Below are 17479 nucleotides of genomic sequence, written 5' to 3'. Positions count from 1 at the left end.
CTTCACAGATGCTGCCAGACCTGCTGAGCTTTTCCAGCAATTTCTGTTTTTGTTCCTGATTTCCAGCATCCACAATTCTTTCAGTTGTTATACAGTACATGGGTTCATATCTGACCTGTTTGGCTACAACATTTCATCCACATAGATGCAGAGAGATAGGAATTTGACCCATTGTCTATTTAGTTGTCTCTCGTACTGCATGCGACATAACAAGAATCTACTGTGTTAGCATTTCAAAGTTAATTCACAAGTAATTGAAATGTTCAAATATTCATATCCACAGAACTCTGTCCAGTCTGTACACTTCTTTAATTCAACAGGGTTAATATAGAAAAATGGTTTTAAGTGAAGGCTGCCAAAAAAAAAAGTTAACACCTATAGACAACATACAGCAGATATATGGAAAGATCAAACCAGCCTGTCTTTATGAAAACCAGACTAAATTTTAATGTCATTGTAATCAGCAGTGGAGCAGGCTGGAATTGTGAAGAGAAAAGAAAAATCAAGCAGACATAGATTGAAACAATTTCTGATGCATTTTGCTGTAAGTTGATTTGGCATCAAATGTTCAGCTTGTTAAAGGCCTCAGAATGTCTCCACTTTATATTCCATGTACAATTCATGTAATGTAAATAGGTATAATCCTTTTATTTGAGACTCATTAAGAGAGAGCCAGGAAAACAGGAAATGAAAGCAGTCAGGAAATTACATTTTATGGGGTCCTGTATGGTTTGAATTTGTATGCAATTGCACAAATGCAAGAAGCACAAACCAGCTTTGGGATAGAATGAAACCTTCAGCATGTAATTTAATTTTTTAACCACAACACAAATAAAATCTTAACAAAATATTACTGAACAAATAAAACTATTCTGTTGGGATCTGTATTGTTGATTAAGAAAACTTCTGGTTTTGGTGAATCAGTAAAAAATATTAAAACTATGTTTGTTCTCTGTAATCAGGCTAACAATCCAACATGCAAGTCCAAATCCATCTTTTCATGGAAAGGGAAGACACTTCTTATATGTTTTTGTTCTGCCATCACTTGTTTTTTGTTTTAGATCATTACGTCTGAACAAGTTATTAACAGGAAATCCCCTTTATTTTAGGCAAAGTGTGTAAAATCTGCAGATTGCAAGAGTGTATACAAATTCTGCAAGAGTGCAAAATTGGGATACTTATGATTCAATTCTGTTTTGTGATGACCCCAATGTCATTACAATGTGATTAATGTTGTCATATTTCATACTGAAATTGCAACTTTGGATAACAATGCACAAAATTTAGTCTAATTGTATGAAATTTTCTTTCCATTATTTCAGTTATTTAGCTGAAACAGGAAGAGAAATCAAGATCTCAAAATTTCACAGGCTAATTATATTAATTCAAGGGTTCTGTTGATACAAAAGATTGGGAAATACTTTGGAGAACAAATGGCTGCTTTAACAGAATTGCCTTCTTATTTCCAGTTGGAAATTAATTGCTTATTTCTCATGTCCATATTAGAAATTAAGTTAAAAGAGTAAGTTTTTTTTAACTTTTCTTCATGGGATCTGGGCATCGCTGGCTGGGCCAGTATTTATTGTCAGTCCCTACTTGCCCTTGAGAAGATGGTGGTGAGCTGCCCTCTTGAACCACTGCAGTCCACCTGCTGTAGGATAATCCACAATGCCCTTAGGAAGTGAATTCCGGGATTTTGACCCAATGATACTAAAGGAATGGCAATATGGAAGGATGGTAAGTGGCTGGGAGGAAAAATTACAGGTGATGGTGTTCCCAAGTACCTGTCGCCTTTTTCCTTCTCGATGGTGGTGGTTAAGGGGTTTGAAGGTGCTGTCTAAGGAACCTTGGTGAATTTCTACAGTGCACCTTAAGATGGTGCATATTCACACTTCTGAGTGTCAGTGGTGGAAGGAGGGAATGCCTGTCGATATTGAGCCAATCAAGTAGGCTGCTTTGCTCTGGATGATGTCAAGCCACTTGTGGAGAAGGAAATTGAACTCCCCTGGCCAGTGTTCAATCTGTACCCTTGCTGAGTTGGCCATTATCATTTCTGATATCTGATTCGATTCCAAGTGGCCCATCAGGTTTCATTCCTTTTTCATCGAGACATTGTAGTAGTTGATGCAACTGAATAGCTTGATAGGCAATTTCAGAGCACGAATAAGTCAGCTACATAGCTGCGCGTCTGGACTCACATATAGGCCTGGCCAGATAAGGAAGGCAGTTTCCTGCCCTAAAAAGCATTAGTGAACTAGTTGGGAGTTTTATGAAAGTTGACAGTTTTACACAGTCAGCATAAGATTTTAATTCCAGACTTTATTGATTTCAAATCTATCATGTGTTGTGATGGGATTCTCAAAGAACTAGCTTGCTGCCTAAGGTTTGTTAAAATTTACCAAAGTAGAGTATATGTTTTAATGTTGTCCTAATTTTAAAGATGAATATATCAGACAATAGGGCATTGCATGAACTGTTCCACCATTGTCATTGTAGTACTTTGTAAATGTGATTGCAAATGTTGTTTCATCTCCTGCAATCTGACTTGTCTATCTCAAAATGAAAATAATTTTATTTTAACAGCCTATCAATTAAGAGTGAAATTTACCATTACTATCTCTACATTATAACTTTCCAGAGCTAAATAATAGCAAGCTCCTCAAAGTTTTCTTTCTTGTGCTATCATGTTTCATCATTTGTGCAAACTGAGAAAATTGAAAGAAATAAATTTTTTAAATGGGATGATGATGTAACCATGTGCCAAATTGTTCATGTGATCTGTGTGCCGAAAACTTTGATCTGACTATCTCTTTTGGCAGTTCTTCATAGATGTGGAGTTTTGGAAAGTTGTACTCACTGGTTGTAAACCCAAAGGTACATGCTCATCCTTTTACATGATCAACAAATCCTCCCATGGTGGGTGCAGGTGAAGGTGCAGCCATTGTTGGGGCAATTGAATCTATCCTTTTTATTCTCAAGTCGGCTTTTTGCTCAGTCTCAAAAGTCGTAGAGTCCTACAGATCCACAGCACAGAAAAAGGCCTTTCGGCCCATCACATTCATGCAGCCACCTCAACCACCTCAACATTCTAATCCCATTTCAAGCACTTAGTCCATAACCTTCTATGTCTTGGCATTGGAGCAATCTAATATTGCACCTCCAGCTATCACAATTTGTGGCCTATGTTTCTCACTAACAATGGTCAATATGACACTTTGTGGGAATTTTCTGAACATAAATTTATTGCTCATTTCCTACATTACAACAGTGGCTACACCCTTAAGCAATTTGTTAACAGCAAAACTCCTTGAAATATTCAGTGATTGTGTAAAGCCCCTTACAAATGCAAACTTTTTAAAGAGTCATAACCAAGTTAATACTTGATTCATTTAATACTTTATTAATTGAAATAATCCTAAAGGGCAAAAGGAAAAAAAATGAAGTCATTCAAGCTCTTTTAGTTCCAGGATCTGCTTTCTTGAAATCTGTGGTAATAACATATTTATAATGCCGCAACATGCAACATAGCCTGTTCATAGAATAAAAGTCAGATTGTATCAAGCCTGGCATTTCTGGTCTTATATTCACCAGGATAACTGATGTCGAGCCTAGACATATAAATGACAGATTTCTCCTTTGAACTTGTGTCCACCACAGACAGCTTGGTAATACCATTACAAATGTGTTGTTGACTGAATGATTAAATTGTGGCAGGCCTTTAACCATAGTGATGAAAAGAATAATAAATTACGAACTAACTTACAACCTTCAAGGCTGGTGGAGGGAAAATCTGAAACTGAGGTTTGCTTTGAAGCTCTGACTTACTTCCATAGCTTTGCAAGTGTTAGCCTAATGTAGGATTGTAAAACTCTTCATTTTTCCAAGTTTGTTCATGTATGTAATTAAGTTGTCAGACAGTTTAATACGGTCTTGGGTATAAAGTTGCCTGTCAATGTATATAGACAGTATCTCCCATTGACCTCTATCGAATAACAGGCCTGTGTGGGACTTTGACTGATAGAATTGGCTGACTTTGTACTCTCTGCTTCTAATTGAAGTCAAATGGTATAGAATAGGTCTACTTGACACATAATCCTTCATGTTTTCAGTTTCACGGACATCAGAGACAGTGCTGAAACCTGATCTGAAGAATATCAATGCTGCTTGCCTTTAGACAGTGTATGCACATAAAGCAAAGGTAGCAAAATATCATATTGAATTGGGATCACATGTGATTATTGATTGTACATGTGAAATAAATCTCACTCCACATTGGTAACCACCTTTTTTTAACCTAATGCAATGGATTGTCAATGAAGATTGAAAATTGATTACCCCAAAAAGGTCATAACTTATAGGTCAGAAGTGTTTAATCAGGAAATAGAACTTGAAAGTCGTTGAGGTTGAATTTTTTGCAATGGTTTTAGTTTACAATTACAGCAGTTATACAGCAGGTTTCAAACCCATTTGAGAGGCTTTACCACACTGTCTAGGTAGTCACTCCTGTATAATACTGAGGAAGCATTGAACAATTTGATTTGCTGTCTTCCAGCTAAGATGTTAAACCAAAGCATATGCAGCCTCTCCAGTGGGCACACAACTTTTTATTACATTGTATGGAAAAGGAGAAGAGTTATCCCAATAGTCTGAGCAACATTCACCTCTCAACCAACATCACTGATATCCATTATCTCCTCATTGTTACCTTAACATTAGATGAATCATGCTGTGACCCATGTTGTTAGTCTAATGAAAGCAAAATACTGCTAATGCTGGAAAATCTGAAATTAGAAATAGCATGCTGGAAAAACTCTGCATGTTTGGCAGTATTTGTGAAGAGGGGAGTGATATTAGCATTTCAAATCCAGTGTGAATCTTGTACAGCTCTGGAGAAGGTCGACTTGATACATTTGTTTGATTGCTGTGTTTCCCATTGTTATATTAGTGACTTCCTTCAGAAGCACTTCACTGGCCATGAAATATGTTTGGGACATACTGATATCACAAGTGAATTGGAAATTTTTTCTTTCAACTTTGCCATTCCTTGCTCATAAAGTAACAAGATCATAAAATGTCCCTCTTTAAATATGTCTGCTAAAGATTTACACTCTATTTATCCATCGTGCAGTAATCATATTACACCAAGATTATATTGCATGAATGAAGATTTGTTTTCTTCCTTTCCCCTTATTTCCAGGCAATACTTACAGTTGAAGGACCAAATAGTCAAAACAGCCAATCACATTTGTTTATCATTGGACTAGCCATGATTCTATTGAATGGCAGAATAGCTACTCCTGTTCCTATTTCTTACGGTCTTAACCCAAGAAATTTCCCCTTTGTGAGTGTTATGCTGTGAAGAAATAATTTCCTTCTGTTTGCTTCTGTTTGCATGATAGAGATCAGGAATTTAATACATGAAGGATTTAAATACAAACTCATGCTCCACCATTCTGTAAGATAATTTGTTAGGATTGTTGCATCTCCTCACCTCGCTCTGCGATACTACTGGGGAAGAAATTGGGTTGTGACATGGAATGGATATGAATATGATAATAACTGCCCAAAGGCAGCTAGGGCCTTACAACTCAGCTTTGCTGAACAATGGATAACACTAAGGGCACAGCTCCCTGGTCTGACATTTCTGAAGATCACACTTATTAACTCCTCAGTAAGTTCAGGAAAAGATTTTCCTGTTGGGTCTCTGGACCCTGTCATCAAGATCCAATTGGTGTCAGAAGCCCCATATGCAGAACAGTCACACAATGTGATTTCCTCAGAGCATCCAATTGATTGCAAGAAGTAGTTTCACAATCTGAGGTGGGTAAATTTCTTGCTAAGTAAATACAATTAAGGGATGTAGGCCAACGGCAGGTATATGGAGTTAGGCCACAGATCAGCCATGATCACATTAAATGGTGGAACAGGCTCAAGGGGCTGAATGGCCTACTCCTGTTCATGTGTTACCATATAAGAAGGGGTTCATTGGTCCTTGATGCTGGAGAGCCAATCAGAGATCTTCCAGCTCAAAAAGAGCTGCAGGCTAAAATTATAGGGAAGAAGGGAGAGGGTGGTCCAAAACCTATTTTGAATTTAAAATATAGAAAATGCAGCCTTGTTCCCATTGTATGGGGAAGAAGCCATCACTAGACCTGTATCCAGTCCAGGCCTGTTGATTTTCATCAATACTCTTGACTTGTTCTTGTAGACAAAGAAAAGGATTTGGGGACTCATGGAGCGAGTTTCTCACTGCAAAATAGCCAGCTTCAAACTTCCTTTTGTGACCACAGTATTTATGGGGCTTCTCCAGTTAATATTCTGGTCAGTTGTGACTCCCTGGAAGCTGATGCTGGAGCATTTGGTAACACTAATGCCATTGAATGTCAAAAAGAAGTGGTTGGATTCTCCTTCATTGGAAATAGTCATTACTTGTCGCTTTGTGTGATGTGAATATTACAGGCCTCTGATTAAAACAAGCTGTTGTGCAGCTCTTGCGCAAAACTGGGTTTATTGCATCATGAATGTGACTGAATAAAACAATCATGTGTAGCCACACTCCATTTCAGACCTTATGATAGAGGGAAGGTTAATGATGCATCAGCCAAGAACATTGCCCTGAGTAACTCCCACCGTGAAATCCTGGGGCTGAAACTATCAGCATCCCACAAACCCAATCAGCTTCCTTTGTGTTAGGTATGACTCCAACCAGTGGCCCTCTTATAAGGCACACAGCTTTGTGCCAACTCTATGTCAACTCACACCCCATCAAGCATGGTTGATAGCCCAGCTTAAGAGGTGTTAACTACTTAAAGCTTCTGTTAGTACTGTTTAATTCATCTATTCGACGACATTTATAGTGTTGGATAAACACCAGTTTTATTTTCCAAATGCAAATAAATGGGTGTTTCCTTCCAGGACATTTCACACATGCTGTTGCTATTACAGGATTCGTTAGTTCAGTACATAGTGTATACTGGATGAATAAAAATACTAGTTGTCCTGGAGAATAGAGAAGCCCATCGAAGACAAAAGGATGAGGCGTCCATGAGTTGACGTGGAGTGTTGAAAGGGCCGATGGAGGTGGATGGGGGCATAAAGTTTCTGAATCCAGACCATGGTTCATCATTCCTGAGATCTGTGAACTACAAGTCATGGACAATCTGGCCTGACTCCATGAAAATTGTGTGATATCTATCCCCATAATGGAGCCTGTCAGATTGGATAAACTGCACCCTAATCCTTCGGCACTGCAATGTGAAAGTCCACTATTTCTAAGTGGGTCCTTTAGACTCAAGGATCCAGCCCATTAAGTCCATTATATGAATGCCTCCCCCATTGTCTACATCTTAAATCATTTGGCATTTTCTCATCAAAATAATAATGTTTTAATTTAAAATTGCTATGATGGTGTCCGATTTGTAGGAAGACTTCATAACACACCCTGTCAGTGAGGCATTTCATCTTAACATTCAGCTTTTGCCTTGGGATGGTTTATTGTGACAAAAGTGCAACAAAATGCCACTGTTGTTAAAAAAAAATTTTTTTGTGCAGCAGTTTACAACTAGTGATAATGGTCCTGCAAGGCACACAAATCATCGTGGATTCTGGTGTACAATAAGAACATCAGTCTACATCTTTATTTAATGTTATGAAGAAGTGAGAAAATAAACAGATAAAGAATACTGACAGAAACAGTTTGGAATACAGTCGGATCAAGTTCAGAAAGACAAATAAGGAGAAGGAAGGAAAGATTGGATTAAGAGAAGAAAAAAGGAAAAGTAAAGAATTAGATTTCAAATTTGACTTTTATAACATCTCTCAGAAGAATTAACTACATGAAAGAATCCACAAATTCAATTATTCATTAATTAGCATTTCATTAACATTTAGAGGTTGTTAAAAGGTTACCTTTGCTATTAATCAAATAAGTTAACTTGTTGTAATGAGCAACCAATGTTCAAATCTAACAAGTTCATAGAAATGTACCTCCTAATCCCTTAACCTTGATGGACAATTTTCACATTAGTCATCATTATCATAATGATCTACCCGTGAATACACAATTATTTTCCCAACAAAATCTAGTCATTTATTATCTGTACCCTTTGAATACGATTGATTATCTTTGTGGTATACAGCATGAGAAATCACTTTTCAAAACTAAGTTTCTATAGATGTTTCTTATTTACAAGGTGCAATTATTAAAACTAAGCAGAAGATTTAATATAAAACAGAATTTAACACTTTGTTACCAATATATTCAGAAACATTGTCAAAGTTTTGCTGGTTTTAACAATGCAACTCAGACATTCACCTTAAAAATACAAATTGAAATAAATACAATTATTGTGGAACTTGGAGCCTTGAAGAAGTTCAGACAAATTCTACAAGTATTGGTTATTGAAAAGAAAATACCACATGTTGGAAATGCACAATAAGGAATTCATTGTCTGAAAACAAAAGATAGGGAGTTAATGGATTGGATGTGACCTATCACCAGAAGTGGAAGTTTGTAGTTTGCAGAACATAGGCATTTCCTGATTTCTAACAATAGTTTCTCAAATCCTTTCCTGTAGTTTGAAGGCTGCAATAAAGCTTTTTCAAGACTGGAAAACCTCAAGATTCACCTACGAAGTCACACAGGGGAGAAACCTTACCTTTGTCAGCATCCAGGATGTCAAAAAGCTTTTAGCAACTCAAGTGACCGCGCCAAGCACCAGAGAACACATCTAGATACAGTAAGAGTCTTTAATTCAGAAATCAGCACTCTATTGCTAAAAAATAAAAACTTTCAAGCTTTATCATAAATAAATATGTTGGAATCCAGTAACCTTTTCATCATATTTTCAGTCTTGCCTCAATTTAAATTTTAATCTCATAATCATAATTTGGTATTTAAAATACTGCAATTCTGACACGTGAAATATTTTGCAAAGATGTTGCATTTATATTGGTTCTTCTCACTTATTAACTAAGAAATAAAATATTCTATATCATGTGAAAAAAGACTTTCTTGTTATTTAATATTGTATTAGACATTGCTTGGGATGTAATTTTAAGACTGTGAAACTCATAGTACATTGACTATTTAACTATTTGCTACTACAAATAATTGGTAACAGTTAATTATTTTCATCTGTCATTATGTGAGTTCAAATGTTCTCAATTAAAATATCTAAACTTGTTTAAATATTGGCTTTTTATGTGAGATGCATACATTTATAGAATTTTATCCCTCACTCCATTCAGCCCTTGCTTGAAAAGGGATATGATTCCAAGAACTTAGTTAAGAATATAACAGACTCACATGGGTATTTTAAAATGTGTGTTCCTGCGGGTTTTAGGAGACTGGTTAACATAGTTAGTTAGATGATGAGAGTGTGTTTCAGAATAGTGCCAATGGTTTCCTTTTCTGGCTGAGATAAGTATAGAAATGGCATCTTCTTCCTGCTCCTGAGGGTACAAGGTAGTGGCAAACCACCAATGGCTAAACATGCCAAGAAACTGGCTCAAGATGAAGTATCAGCAAGCAATGAGCACTCACTTGAATGGAGTGGAAGTGCCTGTGTTAACATAGTTTTATGAGGAGTCCCAGACTTGTATTCACTTATGTGAGTAACAGTAATCTCTAAACAATAATCTAAAGTGTAACAGAGCACATGCTAGACGATTGGAGCTGCCTTTGAGGTTGAACTGTTCCAAGATGCAGAAAAGTGAAGATAGACCGGGATTGTCCAAGTCCAATTCTTTACTCAATATGAAATTTATGAACTTCCCTTATTTCCTAACATCAACTAATGAGATTTGGCTGCTCAAGTTGCAGCACAAGTTCTCACCTCAAACATTAATGTTCAGTTATTTTGCTTCCAATAATCATAATGGGTGCAAGAACCTGAAAAGTAGTTTTAGCCCATCTGGCTGAGCATTGTATGGTTTCCACACCTCACTTACTGTTGTAAAGTTCAGTACAGATCAGTGTAGAGTATAGGGATATTTTCCTTTGGCGTCAATGACAGACTAAATATGTGAGCAACATGCGGAAGCTCCAAAGTGTAATAAAGGAATAAAGGGGTTCTGTTGCTACTGGATTGAAGCAGAATTAATGATAGAGAAGCAGAGATTACAAAACTGAATTTGGCTATTCAACTCAACCAGTTTACTTCAGAATTACCCTCCGTATGATCACCTAGCTCTAATTACACTTAACTATCCTGTTCCCTCTTGCCTCACCCTCTCTAATCCAATCTTGAATAATAATATAGGTTTCTGTCTCAACCATTAAGCGAGGAAGTGAATTCCACAATCTCACAACTCTCTTTGTCTCCTTTGCCCTCTATTCTAAATCTCTCACTTAATCTTGCATCAATGACCCTTGGATGCAGATCTCCTAACTACTGGAGATGATTGTGCAATTATTGTTTCTGACCCGCACTTTCGTAGTTTTAAACAGCTCTGTTACGTTATTCTCCCCAAGTCACATTGTTCTAACAAGCAAAGCACAGTTTTTTTTTTGTCTCTCTCCGCAGAATAACATTTCTCTAATTATTTAAAATTGCTGGCATTTGGACATATTCTGAACCTCACAATTTAGGAAATATGCCAAAGCATCAGAGAGAGCACAGAGAAGATTTAGCAGAATGAATCTAGCATGAAGAATTTCAGTTTTGCAGAGATTTGAGAATCTGATATTGTTCTTCTTAAAATGACACAACTTAAGGGTAGATTTAGTAGAAGTGTTTAGAGTTATAAAGGTCAATGGGTCAATGAGAAGAGATTATTTCTGGAGACAGTGGGTTTGGTAGCTAAAGGATTTTTTTCTTTATTCATTGATAGGGTGAGGGTGTCACTGGTTAGGCCAGCATTTATTACTCATTCCTAATTGCCCAGAGAGCAGTTAAGAGTCAACCACATTGCTGTGGGTCTGAAGTCACAATTAGACCAGACCAGGTAAATTGGCAGTTTCCTTCCCTAAAGGACATTAATGAATGAGAGGGGTTTTTCCTGACAATCAGCGATGATTTCATCATGAGACTCTTAACTTCAGATATTTATTGAATTCAAATTCCACCATCTGTCACAGTGGAATTTGAAGCCAAGTCCCCAGGATATTACCTAGTTCCCTGGATTAACAATCCAGCGATAGTATCACTAGGCCATCACTTCCCCTGTACAGATTACAGATTAAGGCCAATGGCAAAAGAACCCAGTAAGAGTGGAAGATACAGGGAAGAGTGCGAGGGAAGCCACAGATTTTCATTTTAAATACAGACATTGTCTTATTGTGGAAGGTCCTGCCTGAAGTAGAAAAATAGATTCAGTTGTGATCTTCAATAGGGAATTGACAATATACTCAGAAATGAAGAATTTGTGATGATACTGAAGTGAGATAAATGATATAGTTCTTGCAAGGAGCCAGCACAAGCAGGTAGGTCAAATCGCCTCCTTCTGTGTTGAGATTCTATGACCAGCTACCTTCCCCCATAAATTAAATAACAGTAATTATACTATTTCGTAAAGTTAGTCTCTGCTGTTTGAGTAAAAACTGAACGGTAGTCCTTCCCCAAGAGAGTTGGCTCCATTTAAGTTGTTGCTATGTCAGATGACCAGTGTACTCGCTAATGAGCTCAATTAAATTGCTTGGAAAAAGTTGACAAACCTTCTAAAACCTCAGTGTGTGTCAGGACTAATTTCTTATTTCTACCTTTGTTTTCTGTCTTTCCTAGCAGATTTTATTTTCTCTCATAGTGATCAGATACTATTACATGGACCTTTCTGCTGTTTCTTGAGCTGAAACCCTAAATACTTTCTCTTGCTAATCGTTTCTGACTATGCCGCAGAGTCTCAGAGACTGAAATAATTGTAAGTATATAATTACAATGATTACAGAAGTCGGCTGCAAGTTTTCACTGAAAAATAAATTAAATTCACAAAGATGGCAAAAGGTACAAGAGAACAGAATTTACTCAAATCTTGACAGTACATTTTTCTGGTAGGGAATGCGCGTCATTTTGTTCAATGGTTAAGAACTCTATGAGGTTTCATAACTTGCATTTGGAAAATGGGTGTTTCCCTGTGATCTTTGACTTATATTTGAGTTCCTGCGTGCCTGACTCCAGGTGACGGTGATTAGTCTGAGATCAGATTGGTGGAATGTTCAGCAGAATGCTCCTGACCAGTTTTTGATTTGAAATTTCGTATTAAGCAAACTTGCACTGTACTAAAGCTGCTGCCTTTTTCCTCCCTCTGTTTTAGAAACCTTATGCATGTCAGATCCCAGGTTGCACTAAACGGTACACTGACCCAAGCTCTCTCCGAAAGCACGTGAAGGCACATTCCACAAAAGAACAGCAGGCGAGAAAAAAGGTGAGTAAATTCAGGAGGATAGAAGCAATAGATTGTGATCAAACAGGAATGTTCACTCCCTTCTTATTGTACAAGTACAGTCCTTCTTTCAAAGCTTAAATTTACTTTCAATGTAAGGTGCAATTCCTTAGCTCTGGATGCATAATCCACATTACTCAGGAATACAATGAAGGCAAACCTCTTGCTATATTTGAAATGCCCCACTGGTTCTAGTAAGCCTGTATTATTATTTACATTAGTGGACAACCTTTTTTCTTTAAATTGCGACATCGTAGAAAGGAGATTCTGCTAATGCTGGTGCTAATTGACTAACAGATTTACAATTTAGCAGACTAAATCCTTAGCAATATACAAAACAATAAAAATCTCTGTGCATCTGACAGGCAAATCTATTCCTTTATGGAGCTGGATACTGCATGCCCCTACTGGATATGTTTTCAGACAGTGGTATGTAATACAGGTAGACAAACAGGAGGCTAGAAGAACACAACAAGACAGGCAGCATTTGGAAGAAAGGAGCAGTCAACATTTTGGGTATTACCCTTCTTTAGTCCTGACTGCTCCTTTCCTCCAAATGCTGCCTGTCTTGTTGTGTTCTTCCAGCCTCCTGTTTGTCTAACTGGACTTCAGTACCTGTAGTTTTTTTTTGTCCCTGTATGTAATACAGGCAGGTTAGCTAGTTCATGACCTTCCTGCTAAGCACCATAATACCGTATGTAAATAAATAATGAAGGATCAAGCTCAATTAATCCCGATAGCACTCTGCCTGTGTCAAAATGCAGCTGAAATGGGCAGATCATATTTTAAAACATGCTTCTAAAGGGCTGCACTATCTTGCTATCTGCACTATCACTTCCTGAGCTTTCTAAACTCTCCCCATCCTGATATCCTGGGCTTGCCTGACTCTAGGATCCATTACATCATCTTTGCAATGTCTGTCTACTGTTTCAGCAATGTCCACTACTGACAATGGCCACTACTGAGTTCTTAATCCTTACAGCAGTTGGGGATTGCTGGGAGGACAGGAGGGTGGGAGAGTTGTGTTAAGGGCAGGGAACAGTCTGAATCATAATCTTCACTCCCTGAAATTACAGGCAAGGAGCCTTCTTCAGTACTGAAAACAAAAAGTGCTGGAAATCACAGCTGGTCAGGCAGCATCCATGGAAAGAGAGTAAGCTAACATTTCAAGTCGAGATGACACTTCATCAGAGCCTTCTTCAGTCATCTGAGGAGCAATGTGCAAGGGACTTAACATTCATATATTTCCACGTAAAAGCTGCAGATTTCAGTTTGAAAGATTGGATAGTACCACAATATGCAAAAATGTGTAGAATGCCTTTATATCTGTCAACTGATTAGACATACTCCTCAAAGTGGAACTGAATCAGAGCAGGGTCCTACAACAATCCTTGGTCCATACTAGATTAAAGGCCCTAAGACTGTGGAATTGGTCTGGGAATTCCTCCATGAGGGAGGGGAAGATATCAGCCCAGGATCCATGACCTGCTCCAGTCACTTACATAAGAACATGTGAATGAGGAGCAGGAGTAGACAAATCAGCCCCTTGACCCTGCTGTAACTTTTGAGTGATCTAGCACGTGCTTTTAAATGAAAATTCAAATACTCCGCATTTCTATTCCAAGCTTATTTATTACCCACCATTACCATGGAAGAATAAATAAAAGTTGCCATAGTCTTACCAGTCCACAGGGCTGCTCTCTCATGAGAGATGGAAGACTGGTGATGATTTAACCTGAGGGTCAGCACTGCTCAGGTGAGGGGAGTCTTTCTCAACAACCTTCTACAGCGCGAGAATTGAACCCTGCATTATTCTGCCAAACAAACCAGCTGTTCAGCCAACTGAGCTAACTGATCCCGCACAATAGAAAGATGGGCTGTAACTGGATGGCTGCCAGTGGACAGGGGAGGCAAATCTCATGCTGAATAAAACATGATGAGTTTCAATAAACTGCTTCACCACATCGATAAGTATTTGAATAATAATTTTGCATGTTCAGATGGGATTACTATACATGGCTCATTCTGAATTGCAGAGATAAAGTTTCCTTTCAACAACAATCACTGGCCTCTTTTCTTAATGCATTCAGAAACCAGCTGGTGAGACAAGATATTATTTCCAACACAATACCTTCCTCAAACCTTCCTTGGTCTAGCTATCAGGTATTTAGAATTTGCTTGTGTGAAGGAGATCTTTGCTGAAACATTCCAATGCAACTTCTTGCCCAGTCCTTTCTACGGTTTGACATTCTGTGTTTCAAAATGAGATGAACAAGTAATCATGTCTCAAATTTTACTTCTAAGGGTATCAATTCATGGAATGTATTGGTTTGTACTCTGTGTTTGCAGGCAGGAACAGAAATAGACCATTCAACTCATCAAGGAGTCCCACCAGCTTGTACAGATGCCACCTACCCCAGAACTGATCCCAATTCTTTAGAATTCTGTCCCTCCTACACCACTTTTCCACACATGCATCCAAAAGATCTATCCTCCTGGTCTCATACTCACATGTACGTGGCACTGGCAGCGATCTTAAGAGAACAATTCTCAAGATCCTACTTTTTATTTCCTTCCTAACTCCCTGAATTCTGCTTTCAGGACCTCATCCCTTTTTCTACCTATGCCATTGTTACCAATGTGGACCATGCCTTCTGGCTCATTCCCTCTCTCAGAAGGATGTCCTGCAGCTCTTCAATGACATGGTAGCAGGGAGGCAACAATACCTGTCTTATCCCTGACGAAGGAATCCCCTATCACTATTGCTTTTCCAATCTGCTTCTGCCTCCCCTGCGCAGCTGAGGCTTCCATGGTGGCCAGGGCTATGTTTCTGGGTGCACACTCCTGAGGAACCATCAGCCTCACTATTTTTCAAAAAGGAATTTGCAACATGATAGACTCCTGTGCCTACCTGGTTAAAAGGCTCCCACAAATTTGAATCCTGAGCTTCTTTGGAGGCACAGCTGTAGATACTAACTGGATATTCCGAGGCAGGTCACTGGCTTTGGTCCACAGGATAGTAAGTGGCCTGGGACACCAGAGGGTGGTAGGAACCTGCAACTCGCTGTCTGTAAGGGTGGAAGAGGCAGAAACCACATAACATTTAAGAAGTATTTAGATGTGCACTTGTGATACCAATGCATACAAGGCTGTATGCCAAGTGCTAGAAAATGGGATTTGAATATTAGGTGGTTGTTATAGGCTGCCACAGATTCAATGAGCTGAATCTGTGCTGTAAACTCTATGACCACAATCAGCTGCAGGCATGTCCAAGGAAGCCTGAGTCAATGAGGCTGAGAGGGAAAGCCAAGGTCAAGAGAAGTTCACAGATCCTTTAAGGGTGCTGGAGGATCGCTCTAGATGCATGATCTCTATGAGATTACTTTCAAACTTCCCTCTCTACACCAAACCCATTCAGTTGCACTCTAAAATAACAACTGGAATATTATGTACAGAACTGGATATGCACATTTGAGATTGTTTTCCTGAAACAGTGTTTTAAATACTTTGAGGTGGGTGCTTATTCCAAATTTCACCGACCACAACATTGGAGTTAGCAAAGCAATTACCATATAAGGATATGCTACATTTAGGAAGATAGACAAAACAGGAAAAGGAGGTAGGAAAGGAAGCAAAAAAAGTGGCTTATAAGAATGCTAAATATAGTTGTAAGCCTGAGGTTTGGGATCAATTTAGGACACACTAAAAGGAGACCAAGAAGCAGATAAGGAAACAGAAAGGAGGATATGAATGTAAACTAGCTAGGATCATAAAGACTGACTTAAAAGCTTTTGATACCTGAAAAGAAAAAGATTAGCAAAGAGAATGGTGAGCCCACTAAAGGTAGGGACAAGAATTTATTACTGAGAACAGGTAAATAGTGGAAAAATGAAACATGAAGGTAGCAAATATAACCTCATTCTTTAAGAAGGGAGGAAGAATATATTGGCCTTGGAGAGACTACAACATCGGTTTACAAGAATGATACCTGGACTTAAGGGGTTAAGTTGTGAGGCGAGATTATACAAATTAGGCCTGTTTTCTCTAGAATTTAGAAGGTTAAGGGTGATCTGATCAAAGTCTTCAAACTATTAACACAAAAAGGCAGGGTCGATAAAGATAAACTATTTCTACTGATTGGAGATTCCAGAAATAGGGGGCATAGTCGAAAACCTAGGGTCAGACCTTTCAGGAGAGATATTAGGAAGAACTTCTGCACACAAAGAGTGGTAGATGTTTGGAACTCTTGTTCACAAACAGCAATGGATGTTAGATCAGTTGTTAATTTTAAATCTGAGATAGATAAATTGTTTGTTAAGCAAGGGTATTAAGGGATATGGGCCAAAGACAGGGATATGGAGTTAGGCCACAGATCAGCAATGATCTCAATGTATAGCAGAACAGGTTCAATGGACTGAATAGTCTATTCTAGATCCTGTGTTCCAAAGAGGGAAAATGGAGAATAACAGATCTGTTAGCTTGACATCGCAGTAGAGAAAATGTTAGAATGCTTTATATAGGATATGATTACTGAACTTTTAGAGAAGAATGGCAGAATTTGGTAGAATCTGTGGAAATCATATTTGGTTAATGCTTTGGATTTTGAGAATGTTACTTATGGCACAGGCAGAGGAGAATCAGTCGCTGTTTGTGTGTTTGGATTTTCAGAAGACTTTTGATAAGAAGTAATGAAAGTACCTAATAAAATTAGAGCACAGGGATTTGGAAAGATATTGATTGATTGATTGATTGATTTATTGTCATGCGTACCAGAGTACAATGAAAAGCTTTGTTTACGAGCAATACAGGCAGATCATAGTCAGCAAGGATGTACAGATCAAAGGTTGTAAAAACACTTAGACAGAGGCAAACAGGTTACATTGCACAGGGCATATGCTAGGCGAGATCAATGTTAGCAGGATCAGCATTATTTGAAGTTAGACAGTCCATTCATCAGTCTAATAATGGCCAGGAAGAAGCTATTCTTGAACCTGCTGGTAAGTGTGTTTAAGCTTCTGTGTCTTCTGCCTGATGGAAGAGGTTGTAGGAGATCATTATTTTGGTGCGCTGGGTCTTTGATGATGTTGGCAGCCTTTCC

General features: G+C 38.2%; 1 protein-coding gene across 1 annotated transcript in view; it reads left to right on the top strand.

Moving 5' to 3' along the window:
- Positions 1-17479, top strand: part of glis3 (GLIS family zinc finger 3) — a 505011-nt gene that overhangs the window by 330425 nt on the left and 157107 nt on the right. Inside the window, exons 4-5 of the mRNA XM_048619931.1 lie at positions 8577-8738; positions 12253-12363. Of these exons, the coding sequence (XP_048475888.1) occupies positions 8577-8738; positions 12253-12363 (273 nt within the window). The remainder of the gene's footprint in view (positions 1-8576; positions 8739-12252; positions 12364-17479) is intronic.

The sequence above is a fragment of the Rhincodon typus genome, chromosome 3 (assembly GCF_021869965.1).
Source record: "Rhincodon typus isolate 14 chromosome 3, sRhiTyp1.1, whole genome shotgun sequence".
Classification (NCBI taxonomy): Eukaryota; Metazoa; Chordata; class Chondrichthyes; order Orectolobiformes; family Rhincodontidae; genus Rhincodon; species Rhincodon typus.
This window is presented reverse-complemented; position numbering and strand designations above follow the sequence as displayed.